General features: G+C 35.3%; 1 protein-coding gene across 1 annotated transcript in view; it reads left to right on the forward strand.

Moving 5' to 3' along the window:
• The window catches only part of GLIPR1L1 (GLIPR1 like 1), a 31559-nt gene extending 24117 nt beyond the window's left edge, over positions 1-7442 (forward strand). Inside the window, exons 2-3 of the mRNA XM_066254383.1 lie at positions 3565-3810; positions 7338-7442. Of these exons, the coding sequence (XP_066110480.1) occupies positions 3565-3810; positions 7338-7442 (351 nt within the window). The remainder of the gene's footprint in view (positions 1-3564; positions 3811-7337) is intronic.
• Positions 7443-13629: the final 6187 nt, after the last annotated feature.

The raw sequence follows: 13629 nt of genomic DNA on the forward strand, positions 1-13629 counted from the left end.
CAACAAAATGTGATATAACTACATACCAGTTAAAAAAGCTAAATTAAAAGGTAGTACCAACACCAAATACTGGAAAGGCTGTGGAGAAACCATATTTGTAATACTTGGCTGGCAGGAATATAAAACTGTACAATCATTCTAGAATATAGTTTGACACCTTTGTTCTAAAAAAAACTTAAATGTACATTTACCATAGACCCAGCAACCACATTCTGTGGCACTTTTTCCTTTTCCATTTCTTCCTACCTACAAAAAGAAAATCCTGCACAAAAACCTGATCACACATGTTCACTGCAATTTATTTGTACTAGCCCAAACTTGTAAACATCCAAATTCCCATCAATAGATGAATGTTAAATAAACAGTAGTACTTCTATACCCTTGCATTCCCTCAGCAATAAAGGGGAATAAACTAATGACACATGAAAATGTGGATGGGTCTCAAGGGAATTATGCTGAATGAACAAAAAGCCAGTACCAAAATAGTTACATATTGTGGGATTCTACTTATATAAAATTCATAAAGTAACAAAATTATAGAGATGAAGAACAAATTAGTGAGTGCCAGGGGTTAAGACTAGGGTGGCAGAATAAGTATGACTTTTAAGAGTTAGCATGGGAAACCTGACCAGGCAGTGATGCAGTGGATAGAGCTTAAGCCTAGGACGCTGAGGACCCCAGTTCGAAAGCCCAAGGTTGCCGGCTTGAGTGCAAGCTCACCAGCTTGAGTGCAGAGTCACCAGCTTAAGAATGGGATCACAGACATAAAATCATGGTCACTAGCTCAGCTGGAGCCCCCTACCCCCAGTCAAGGCACATATGAGAAAGCAATCAATGAACAACTAAGGCGCTGAAGCTATGAGTTGATGTTTCTTATCTCTTTCTTTTCCTGTCGGTCTGTCCCTGTCTCTCTCTCTCTCTTGCTTAAAAAAAAAAAAAAAAAAAAGTTAGCATGGGGATCATTGTGGTGATAGAAGAGTTACATAGATTTTAATTTACACATGTATTAAAACCACACTCAAATATATGCATGTAATATTATTGAAATCTTATAGTCTGTTGAGTGTACCAATGACATTTTAATGCTGTATTACATTTACATGAAAACCAATTGGGGCCTGACCAGGTGGTAGAGCTGTTAGAGTGTAGGCCTGGGATGCAGAGGACCCTAGTTCAAAACCCTGAGGCCACTGGCTTGAGCGCAGGATCATCTGGCTGGAGTGCGAGGTCACCGGCTTGAGCATGAGATCATAAACATGACCCCATGGTTGCTGACTTGAGCCCAAAGGTCACTGGCTTAAGGCCCAAAGTTGCTGGCTTGAGCAAGGGGCCCAGCTGGAGCTCCCCCCACCCCCCACCCCCATCAGGGCACATATGAGAAAGCAATCAATGAACAACTAAGGTGCCATGACAAAGAATTGATGCTTCTCATCTCTCTCCTTCTTGTCTGTCAGTCCCTATCTGTCCCTCTTTCTGTCTCTCTCTATTGCTAAAAAAAAAAAAAAAAAAAAGAGAAACTACATGACATTTACACAAGATCTGTCTACTATTTTTTGTAACCTCTTATAAATCTACAATTAGTTTAAAATGAAAATATTTTTAAAAATCATTTTGCCAATAATAGCTACATTAAGACATTGTCCCTTCTGACAAAAATTGTTTCTGGACTCCACACTGTTCTATTGGGCTGTCTGCCCTTGTGTTAATACCATAATTCTTATTACATAGCTTTATAATGTCTTGATATCTGGTAGAGTAAGTCTTCTCATTTTGCTTTACTTTTTAAACATTTTTTAGCTATTGTTGGTCCTTTGAATTACCATATAAATTTTATAATCAATTAAAAAAACTTTACTTGGATTTTTATTAAAAGCAAATTAAGTAGTAAGAAAAATATTCTTTGCAATATTGAATCTTCCAGTGCATGAACATTATATATCTTTCCATTTATTTAAGATTTTACATTTTCTCTTAGTGATGTTTTGTACTTTTCAGTCTAGAGATTTATTTATTTATATTTTTTGGTGAGGGGAGAGGGAGAGACAGGAAGGAAGAGAGATGAGAAGTATCAACTTGTAGTTGCATCACTTTAGTTGCTCACTGATTGCTTCTCATAGATCCCTTGGCAAAAGCACGGGGTGGCTCAGGCAGAGCCAGTGACCCCTTGCTCAAGGCAGCGACCATATGATCATGTCGATGATTCCACGCTCAAGCTGGCAACCCCAGGTTCAGGCTGGTGAGCTCGCACTCAAGTTGGATGGATGATCCTGTGCTCACTGGTGACCTCTGGGTTTTGAACCTGGAATCTCAGTGTCCCAGGTTGATGCTCTATCCACTGCGCCACTACCAGTCAGGCAAGAGCTCTTTTTTATATCATCTGCTTTTTGTATTTATAAGTATTTCATATTTTTGATACTATTTGTTTCTAGAGTATATGTGGAAATACAGTTTTGTATATTTTCCTGGTATCTGGAAACTTTGGTAATTTCTCTAAGTTCCTATAGACTTCTTTGTACACTCATTTGACTTTTCTAAGTATGTATTGGTGTCATCTTTGAATAATAGTAAATTCCAATCAATCATTAAACATTGTATATCTTTTGTCTTATATATTCATAGCACACATATTTCATACTACCACACTTCTCATACAATTTTAAGTAGAAATAATGTGACATCTTGTTTCATTCTCAATCTTGGGTGAAAACTTTTAATATTTCACCATTTTGTATTTTTTTTCCAAGTGAGGTGAGGGGAGATAGTAAAACAGACTCCTGTATGCGCCCCAACGGGGATCCACCCAGCAACCTCTGTCTGGGGCTGATGCTCTGCCCATCTGGGGCCATGCTCACAACCAAGCTATTTTTAGCACCTAAAGACAAGGCTCTGCAGAGCCATCCTCAGTACCCAGGTTGATGTGATCAAACCAATTAAGCCATGGCTGCAAGAGGGGAAGAGAGAGATAGAAACAGACAGAGAGAGAGAGAAGAGAGACGAGTGGGATGGAGAAGGAGATAATTGCTTCTCCTATGTGCCTTGACCAGGAATCAAACCCGGGCCATCTACATGCCAAGCCAGCACTTTACCACTGAGCCAACTGGCCAGGGCCTCACCATTTTGTATTGATGCTTGCTGTAGGGTGGGATTATGTGTATATATATAAATACTCTTAATCAAACTAAGGAAATTCTATTTCTAGTATGTTGGGAAGATTTTCCCTTTTTAATTATAAATGGGTACTCATTCTTTACTTAGGATATGTTTGCATGACCTTCTCAATTACTAGACTGTGAACTTTGACTTATTTAAATCACATTCAAATATTTGTTGACTGTTTCTATTTTACTAGGCCATCTGGTGGGTATAAAAATACAAAAATGAACGGTTAGAAAGTGGGTTAGAGAGTATTTCTGAAGCATGACTAATAGTAAACATAATAAATGCCAAAGACAAACTATATTAAAATTAAAAATTTTAACAAAATGTAATTGAGTACAATCATTAGAATAACTTTAATGCAAACAAATATGCACAATTCAATTTAAATTATTTTTTGTCTTTCAGAGTTGGGATTTAGGTTTAGCGATGGTTGCAAAAGCATGGGCAGACAAGTGCATATATGACCACAACAGCTGTATAAAACGACCACATAGATGTCATCCAACTTATAAATTTGTTGGAGAAAATATCTGGAAAGGTGGAATACGCATATTTACACCAAGAGCTGCAGTTAGTCTTTGGTATAGTGAAGTTAAATATTATAATTATAGTACTCTACATTGTTCCAAAATTTGTGGCCATTATACACAGGTAAATATTTGACATTTTATTGATTAGTTCTTATTTATGCATATTTCAATCACAAGATATGATTTTTAGCATTTTCTTCCAAGTTTCTTTTGTGTATCCTGGAAAATCATCTTCATTTGGAAGACAGTTTTATTGGACATAAAATTCTGTGAAGCTTTTGATTTTTGAACTCTAAAAGTTACTCCACTATTATCTTAATGCATTAATTCTGATAAAATATCTACTGTCAACCTTTCATTTATTCCTGTGTACATAATATGTCCTTTTTCTCTGTTTGGCTTTGAATATTTTTGTTTTATGCTAAGTTTTAAGCAATTTCAGAATGTACAGAAGTTTTCCTCACATTTTGTGTTGCAGTTTACTGAGCTTCTTAGAACTGTTGGTCTATAATTTAAACCAAATTTTAAAAAATGTTGACATTTTTTTTTAAATATTTTTGTCACTACCTCTCACTTCTCTCTTCCCAGAGTCCAATCACCAATGTAGAAGGCCATCTGAGTTTTCCTGTGGTTGATTGTCGCTCTCTTCTCGTTTTTCTTAATTATTTTTCATTCTGTGATTAATTTCAGATAGTCTTATTGCTTTATCTTTTAATTCATTAATCTTTTCTTCTCTAATGTATAATCTACTATTAAAGAGTTTATTTTTCATCTTAAATATTAAAGTTTACATCTCTAAAAGTTTACTTTTATCTTTTTTATATCATCAGTAACTATATTGATCTTCTATCTAGCTTTTTAACCGTATGAGATAGTTACAATAATTATTTTAATGTTTTCTCTGTTAATACTAGCATCTATGTTAGTTCTGGGGTAGTTTCAACAGATTGATTTTCCCTCTCCATTATGGGCCAAATATTTCTGCTTCTTATCACATTGGGTATGTTTTATTATATTTCCACATTTGTAAATTTAGCCTTGTTGCATGCTTGATTTATTTATATACCTAAAATATTCTTGAACTTTCCTCTGGGATACAGATAAGTTACCTGGAATTTGTTTAATTCTTTTGGTTCCTGCTTTTAAAATATTTTAGATGTAACGAAAGCAATGTTAAGCCTGGGCTAATTATCTCTTACCAATAAGGTAAAAGTCTTCTGCATACTCTACCCAGTGCCCAGAAATGATGAAACTTGCCAGTACAGCTAATGGAAAAGGCCCTAATCTTGGCCCAGTATAAGCCCCAGTATTCTTTTCTGTAGTTTTATAGGTGGTTTTTCCCAGTTCTAGGGTTGTTTCTTCAAATGCATGCTCTGATTAGTACTCTGCTGAATTGATGATAGGAACCCCCTGCAGATCTCCATACTGGCATCACTATTAGATACTCACCACTGAGGTAGTATACTACCTAAAATACTGCCTCTTTGGTCTCCTCAGACTCTCAGCTTTGTCTCTCAACTATATGAATCCAACAAGCTTTTCTTGGTTTCCCCACCACCCCTATCCCACCAGCCATGGCCTAGAACTCTCAAAGCAACAAGCTAAGACAATTCACAGCTTTCTCCCACCCCAACTTTCAGGGGGCATTATTCTTTGTTGTCATATGTCCAGCATCATGAAAAACTTTATTTCCTATAATTTTCCAATTCTTTTGGTTGTTTCAGGTGAGAATTTTTGGTGAGAAATTTTAGCCAAACTAACCGTAGACATGGCACTGAACTCCTAGGATGACCCATTTAAGCAAAAGAAAGAGCTATCTTCTCCAAACTTACTGTGCTGTATAAATTGAATTAACATACAATATCTAAAATCATGTCACTTTTATCAGAGGTACACTAAACAAGGAAATTAGCATTTTTATGCTCTTGTTGTATTTAATCTTTGTCCAACAACAGGTGCTGTAAATTTGGAAATCTTTCTCATAATAGATGTATACAAAGATTATGGTTTGGCTACTGCTAGAAAAATTGAGAAAATTGGATCAAATGTCAGGTGTCCTAATAACAAGCAGAATACAATATTTCTAATACGGCATCAAGGCTGAGTCACAGCCTTTATATAATCTTTTGTCTCCTCTTTTACTGTAAGGTAAAAATAACATGTTTTTAAATATCCTTTGTCCCTTAGCATTACTGCAGCTAAACTGGGAGCTCACTCCTCATTGGTGAATTGACACATATGTTTACATAATTAGAAATAAGTATATTTTTCTTATCGGTTCAACGGTCTAATTTTCCTTAGTGTTCTAAAGAAAATAAGCTATAAATTTCTTACAATTACCATCTAAAGATATTCATAAGTAACTTACAACCAATGTTTATATTAATGTCACATCTAGTTCCTTTGATGAAAACAAAACATTTTAAACCTACACATAGTCAATACTTAATTTTACCATTCTAAAAGCAAAAAAAGAATCACAGTTTAGATATATTAAAATAAAAATTCATGAATTTAGTTATTCACTAATGAAAACATTAAACATGAATTTCTTGAAAAAATAGATACGTGTATTTGTATAGTTTAACTTCCAGAAACATTCAAAGGAATGGGTCATTTAAGGATTTAGCTTAATCTCATTTTATTAAATGAAAAACTAGTTCAGAATTGATGTGTCACTCTCCAGAGCCACACATATATATGACTTGAAGCAAAATCCACTCTTTTCGGTTCGGTGTGCTTTTATTGCACTTTGTTGCTGCTCAGAACAAAAGTGTTGATTACAGCTCATCCTAGGCCTTGGGAAAGAGTGACTAATACGTCAATATATAAAATATGTCAATGCATGTTGTTAACTGAATTATAAAATAAATGGGTTCAGAAAATTCATTTGTATTATCAAAATCTATATCAATTTTCCTTGGTTATTTTGTTTTTCAAATGGAGTAAAAAAGTATTTTCCCTTCGTTAGTTTGAGAAATAGAGTAAATTTTCATTTCATCATTGTCACAAAGTACTAACCTTTTTACTTCTTATCTTCCCCACACACCTGCCATGGCTAGTTTTCCATAGAAATCTTATTGTTTTGAGTAACTACTGTTCTTCACAGTGAAACAAAAATATTCAGCACCAATATGGCAGGCATATTTTTTGCAATAAACTCAGTATGTTCTTAGTCTCTATCCTTATGTCTCTTGTGATTTCACAGAGGTAAGAATGTGGTTAAGACCACAAAATTTTAAATGTGATCATAAATTAGTAAAATTTTTCAGAGAAAAAGCATTAAAATGTAAATAATCATTTTCAATTACAGTGTGATTTTAATAGTGTCTGTATTATGTACCCATGGAAAAAATAAAAATATTTCATAAATAAGCTAGAAAAAAATTATTACTTTTGGCTATATAGTATATATATTCTTTTGACTTATGAGAACTATGAGTGAAATAAAACTAGTTAAGTAGCTTTCATGAAAACAACCTTTTAAAAAATTGTTTTAAGTGAAATAATAGAAATTAAGAAAAAATAGCCAATAAGAATTTATGTATATTCATTCATCTTAAATGTCTAAGATTATAGCTATTCCCATAGTGCACTGTAGCATAGAGTTATTTTGCATATTTTATTTAAAAATTCCTTTCCTTATAGGTAGTTTGGGCTGATACATATAAAGTTGGTTGTGCAATTAAAATTTGTCCTGACCTTGGCGGACGTGAAACTTCAATATTTGTATGTGACTATGGACCTGCGTAAGTTATTTTGCTGTTTTATGTATTGCAATATAAAATATATACATATAAAATACATATTAAATATATTTTAATATAAAAATAAATATTTTATATTGAAATAAATATTAAGACTTATTTACAACAATAGTTTTATATTAAAAAGACAGGTATACATTTAATAAATAAAGTCTCCCTCTATAAGCTAATTAAAAGAAACAGATAAAAATAGAAAGTGGGACTTCTGTGCAAAATGGGGTCATAGGTAAACATGGTACTTGATTCCTCCCACAACCACATTAAAATTACAACTAAAATTAGAAACAACTATCATTCAGAGCTGTCTGAAATCAAGCTAAATGGAAATGCTACAACTAGAAAATTTATAAAGAAGCCATATAGAGACTGATAGGAGAGGCAGAGACACAGAACTGATTGGTTCCACACTCAGGTGTGGCAGATAAAAATTGGGAGGGATTTCTTGGCTGCAAAGGTCCCACTTGAGGAGCCAGAAATTCCAGCCCCACACCAGGCCCCCCATCCCAGGGTTCCAATGCCAGGAAGAGAAGTCCCCATAACTTCCGGCTGTACAAAACCAGCGGAGATTGAGGGTGAGAGTGACAAGAGGGCTGCTGGAGTCCCAGGCAGTTCCTCTCAAAGGGCCGATGCAGGAACTTACACTCACTCCCTCTGAGCCCCAGCACTAGGGCAGCAGCTTGAAAGGCAACAAAGAGCTGGCAGGTAGATACCATATCGGAGACGCCATGAACTTGGCTCACACTGCTTGCCCTGCTCTGGTGAGACCCTGCCCCACCCAACTTTCAGGCCTACCAAGCTGTTTCCAGTGGCTTTTTAATATAAATAGCCTATCTTGGCCATTGCTTCATATCTCCCCCAAATCTCTCAAACAAGTAGCATCTGGCCTCAGTGTGCCCCGTACCTCTTACTAAGTGGTCCCATCCCCAGCACTAGCAGCTGCTGGCCTTAGGATACAGTTTGGCCTCACTTGGGCACCTCTAAGCTCAGCACAAGTAGCATCCATCTGAAGATCACTCTGTAACTCATGCCAAGTGGCCCCAGGCAGCACACAGGTAGTGGCTGATCTTCACCTGTACCTCCTAGGAGGCCCCAGAGCCAGAGCATACAATGAACAACTTCAGACCATGTTAAAGCATCACCATCCACCCAACCACCACCAGAAACAACAGACTCAATGGGCATAGATATTGAAATTGGATTTAAAAAATCAAGAACCAATTATATGCTGCCTACAAAAATCATACTTTAAAGACACAACTACATTAGAAGTAAAAGGATGAAAACACTATTCTAACATTAGTCAAAATAAAGCTGCAGTGTCTATATTAATAGCAGATCATATGAATTTCAGAGCAAAGAATGTTGCCAGAGATAAAGAAGACCATTAAAAATAGTAATGGGGCCTGACCAGGAGGTGGCACAGTGGATAGAGTGTCAGACTGGGATGCGGAGGACCCAGGTTCGAGACCCTGAGGTCGCCAGCTTGAGTGCAGGCTCATCTGGCTTGAGCAAAGCTCATCAGCTTGAGCCCAAGGTCACTGGCTCAAGCAAGGGGTTACTCAGTCTGCTGAAAACCTGCAGTCAAGGCACATATGAGAAAGCAATCAATGAACAACTACGGTGTTGCAACAAAAAACTGATGATTGATGCTTCTTATCTCTCTGCATTCCTGTCTGTCTGTCCCTATTTATCCCTCTCTTTGACTCTCTATCTCTGTGGAGAAAGAAAAAGAAAAAGAAATAAAAATAGTAATGGGGTTAATCAAGAAGCAACTTGGATGAAGTGAACAAATTCCTCAAAAGACACAAATTACAAAGGAGAAATAAAATGGAAAGATAACTATAGAGCACTATAGTATCTCTTACAAACACAGGTACAAATATTCTAAACAAAAGTTAGCAATTGAATCCAGTAATATAGTATAAGTGTAATATGCTTTGTCCAAATGGAATTTATTCCAAGAACATAGGCCTGGTTTAACATTCTAAAATCAGTCCCTGTAATTAACTATATCAGTCAACCTAGAAATAAAGATCAAATAATCATCTCCCTACACTGAGAAAAGGACATTTATTCCTGATAAAAAGTTCTCTGTCAACTACAAATAGAAGGAAATTTCTTAAACCTAATAAAACCTGCATGTAATGTTATGCCTAACAGTAAAAATTTTTCTGTAAAGTACCAGACAGTACCTTTTCTGTAAAGTACAGGTGGTAAAAATGTTAGGCTTTGCAAAACACATGCATCTATTACATATTCATCTTTGTGTTTTGGTATTGTTGTAAATAACCCCTTAAAAATATTTTTTTTTTAAAAATGATTCTTGCCTGACCTGTTGGTGGTGCAGTGGATAGAGTGTCAGACTGGAACGTGGAGGACCCAGGTTTGAAACCCCAAGGTTGCCGGCTTACGTGCAGTCTCATCTGGTTTGAACAAGGCTCACCAGCTTGAGCCCAAGGTCTATGGCTTGAGCTAGGGGTCACTCAATCTTCTATAGCCCCCCGGTCAAGGCACATATGAGAAAACAATCAATGAACAACTAAGAAAGGATGCTTCTCATCTCTTTCCCTTCTTGTCTGTCTGTCCTTATCTGTCCCTCCTCTGTCTCTCTCTGTCTGTCAAAAAAAAAAAATCTTCACTCACAAATTACACAAAGACAAACCATAGGCAAGATCTGGCCTATGGGCCATACTTTGCTGCCTGTTGGTTTGTAGCTCTATACAGAAAATCTAATGGACTCTATGAAAAGTCTTCTAGAACTATAAGTAAGTTTAGAAATTTTTCAGGATATAAGATCAAGATACAAAACTCAATTTCATGCCTATATACTAGCAATAAACAATCATAAGTTGAAATAAAATGACAGTACCATTTATAATAGCATCAATTATCTAGGGATAAATTTGGCAGAAGCTATAAAGGATCTATACACTGCAAATTGCATAATAATCATGAGAGAAATTAACATATACACAAATAAATAGAGACATATCTTGTTATTAGAATAAAAGACTCAATATTGTTAAGATGTAACTTTTCACTAAATCGATCTATAGATTCAGTGCAATCCCAATAAATACCCTGGCAGGCATTTATAGTAAAAATTGACAAACCTGGCCTGACCTGTGGTGGCACAGTGGATAAAACATGAACCTGGAATGCTGAGGTCACTGGTTCAAGACCTGGAGCTTGCCTGATCAAAGCACACAGAAGCAACTGCTTCTCACTCCTCCCCAACTTCTCTCTCTCCCTCTCAAATCAGTTAATAAAAATCTTTTAAAAAACTGACAAACTGAGATTCTAAAATTCATATGGAAAGGCAAAGAACTTAGAATAGCCAAAATAACTAAGAAAAAGAACAAATTTTAAGAACTGACACCGTTGTTTTCAAGAATTATGACAGCTAGAATAATCACAACATCGTGATCTTGACATAAATTTAGACAAATAGATCAGTGGAACAGAACAAGGAGTCCAGAAGTAAACCCACATATGGTTGACCACTGATTTTTCATAGATGCACAAAGGCAATACAGTGGAAAAGAGATTTTTCAAAAAATGTTGAAACAATATGTAATCCATATGACATTTCAAATTACAAAAGTAAACTTGAATCAACACAAAATACAGCCCACAAAATAACTAAAATCAGATCTTAGTCCTATATATAAAACCTAAATATAAAACTTGTAAAAGAAAACATGGATGAAAGCTTTGTGACCTTAACTATAGCCAAAAATTTTTACCTACCACACCAAAAAGCATGGTCCATAAAAATACAAATTGTCAAGTTGTATTGCATTAAAATTAAAAATTACAACTATTCAAAACACTAGTAAGAGAATGAAAAGATAAGCTAGAGATACTGGCTGGTTGGCTCAGTGGTACAGTGTTGGCCCGGCATGTGGAAGTCTCAGGTTCGATTCCCTGTCAGGGCACACAGGCAAAGCGCTTATCTCCTTCTCTCTGTGTCTCTCTCTTCCCCTCACACAGCCAAGACTCCATTGGAGCAAAGTTGGCCTGGGCACTGAGAATAGCTCTGTGGCTTCCACATCAGGCTCTAGAATGGCTCTGGTTGCAACAGAGCAATGCCCCAGATAGGCAGAACATCACCCCCTAGTGGGCATGCCAGGTGGATCCCAGTCAGGCATATACAAGGGCCCGTCTCTCTGCCTCCTGGCTTCCCTCTTCAGAAAAATACAAAAAATAAAATAAAATAAAATAAAAAGAAAGTTTTTGCAAAACATATCAAATATAGGACTTAAACCAAGAATATAGGAAGAACCATCACAATTCAATACCAAGAATACTTAAAACAATAAAAATGGATAAAAGGTTAATAAAGGGAATATGCAAGTGAAAAATAAGTAATAATAAAAACCTCAATGTCATTAATCATTAGGGAAATACAAATTAAAACCACAATGAATACTCCTACATAACAATTTGAATAGCCAAGGACTAGCCATTTCAAACCCAGAGGAAGATGTGAAGGAACTAGAATTTTCAACCACAGCTGGTGAGAATATAAAATGTCCAAACTCTTTTTGTAAAAACAGTGTAACAGTTCCTTAAAAAGTTAAATATGCACTGACCATATGAACTATTTATTCCCCTCCTAGATTCAAGGAAATGTATTCCATAAAAAGATACTTGTGTACAGTAACTTTTATGTAATAATCTAAAATGGAAACAACCCAAATATAATACATAAATGAATTCTGGCATATTCTTTAACGAAATACTGTTACTGTTATTAGTGTTTTTGTTGTGTATGCTAAGTAACACTTTAAAGTGTTAAAGACTTCCACAGACACAGAGATGGGGGAAAAACAGGTTTGTTAGGATGTGTCAGCTTATATTATAGAAAAGCAAGTATAATATCTGCTTAATGGTTGACCAAATGGTACCTTTTTTTGGCACATCAACAAGCATAACTAGATAAGAACCATGGTTATCTATCATATTTTTAAATTAAACCATAAAGATTATATTTCTATTTGCAATTTAAAATTTGATTATTATATTTATACAATAAAGAGATAATCTTAGTGTTTTACAACAAAAAAATTTTGTGACTGTCACATACGTAATTATACTGGGTTCACATCTAATTTATGTTTTATAGAATATTCAAGAATATAACTGTGATAAATTATGACCACTCTGTAGATAACAGTTTTAAAGTTTCTTTTCACAAAAGAAATGAGCATAGAATTGAAACTAAAGCCTTATCTGTGGTGGTGCAGTGGAAAAAGCGTCAACCTGGAATGCTGAGGTTGCTGGCTTGAAACCCTGAGCTTGCCTGGTCAAAGACATATACGAGAAGCAACAACTACGAGTTGATGCTTCCCACTCCTCCCCCATTTCTCTCTCTTTCTTCCTTTCTCTCCTCTCTCTAAAATCAATAAAATAAAATCTTTAAAAATTGAAACAAAGTTATTTTCCTTTCAACATTCATGACTAAATGAGCAACCAAAAAATTTTACACAAATGAATGCACAAAATTAAAGAAACAAATAGCCATTTGGCTACTCAATATTTCTCTTTTTTACAGAGGAAATTATCTGGGGTCGCCCCCTTACACTGCAGGAACACCCTGCTCTATGTGTGAAGACGAAGACACTTGTGAAAACAAGCTCTGCCGTAAGCATGAAAAAAAGAAAATTGTAGCACAACATTCTACAGAACAAAGTGCATAAATTCATTATATTTTCAAATTTAGTTCTCTAAAAGTTTTTAGATAATTTATGAACAAGATTTGATCGCTACTATATGATGATATAAGTCATGTCATATACTACTCACAAAAATTAGGGCGTATTTCATTGCTTCATATTCATTTTGAAATATCCCTTAATGTTTGTGAGCAGTGTATTTAAACTCGGGTGATCCCTCCTTTCTTCACTGATTATTTTCCCTCTCAGGCTAAGGGACAGAAAGTAGTGAGGTATAACTGTGATCCGTGTGCTGCTACACGGTATATATTTGCTGCACTACAAAGAACTAATAGTAAAAATGTTTATTTCCATTTGCCTCCATCCTCCTCTTTTTATTAGTTATTATTAAAATAGTGACTCACTCAAAAGTAATACATTAATCAATGTCCAAATTAATTGTGATTTAAAACTAATGTTTTTCTTCCATCATCAGCCTTTTGGTTCTTAAAACAA

This window comes from Saccopteryx bilineata, chromosome 2 (assembly GCF_036850765.1).
Source record: "Saccopteryx bilineata isolate mSacBil1 chromosome 2, mSacBil1_pri_phased_curated, whole genome shotgun sequence".
NCBI classification, from domain to species: domain Eukaryota; kingdom Metazoa; phylum Chordata; class Mammalia; order Chiroptera; family Emballonuridae; genus Saccopteryx; species Saccopteryx bilineata.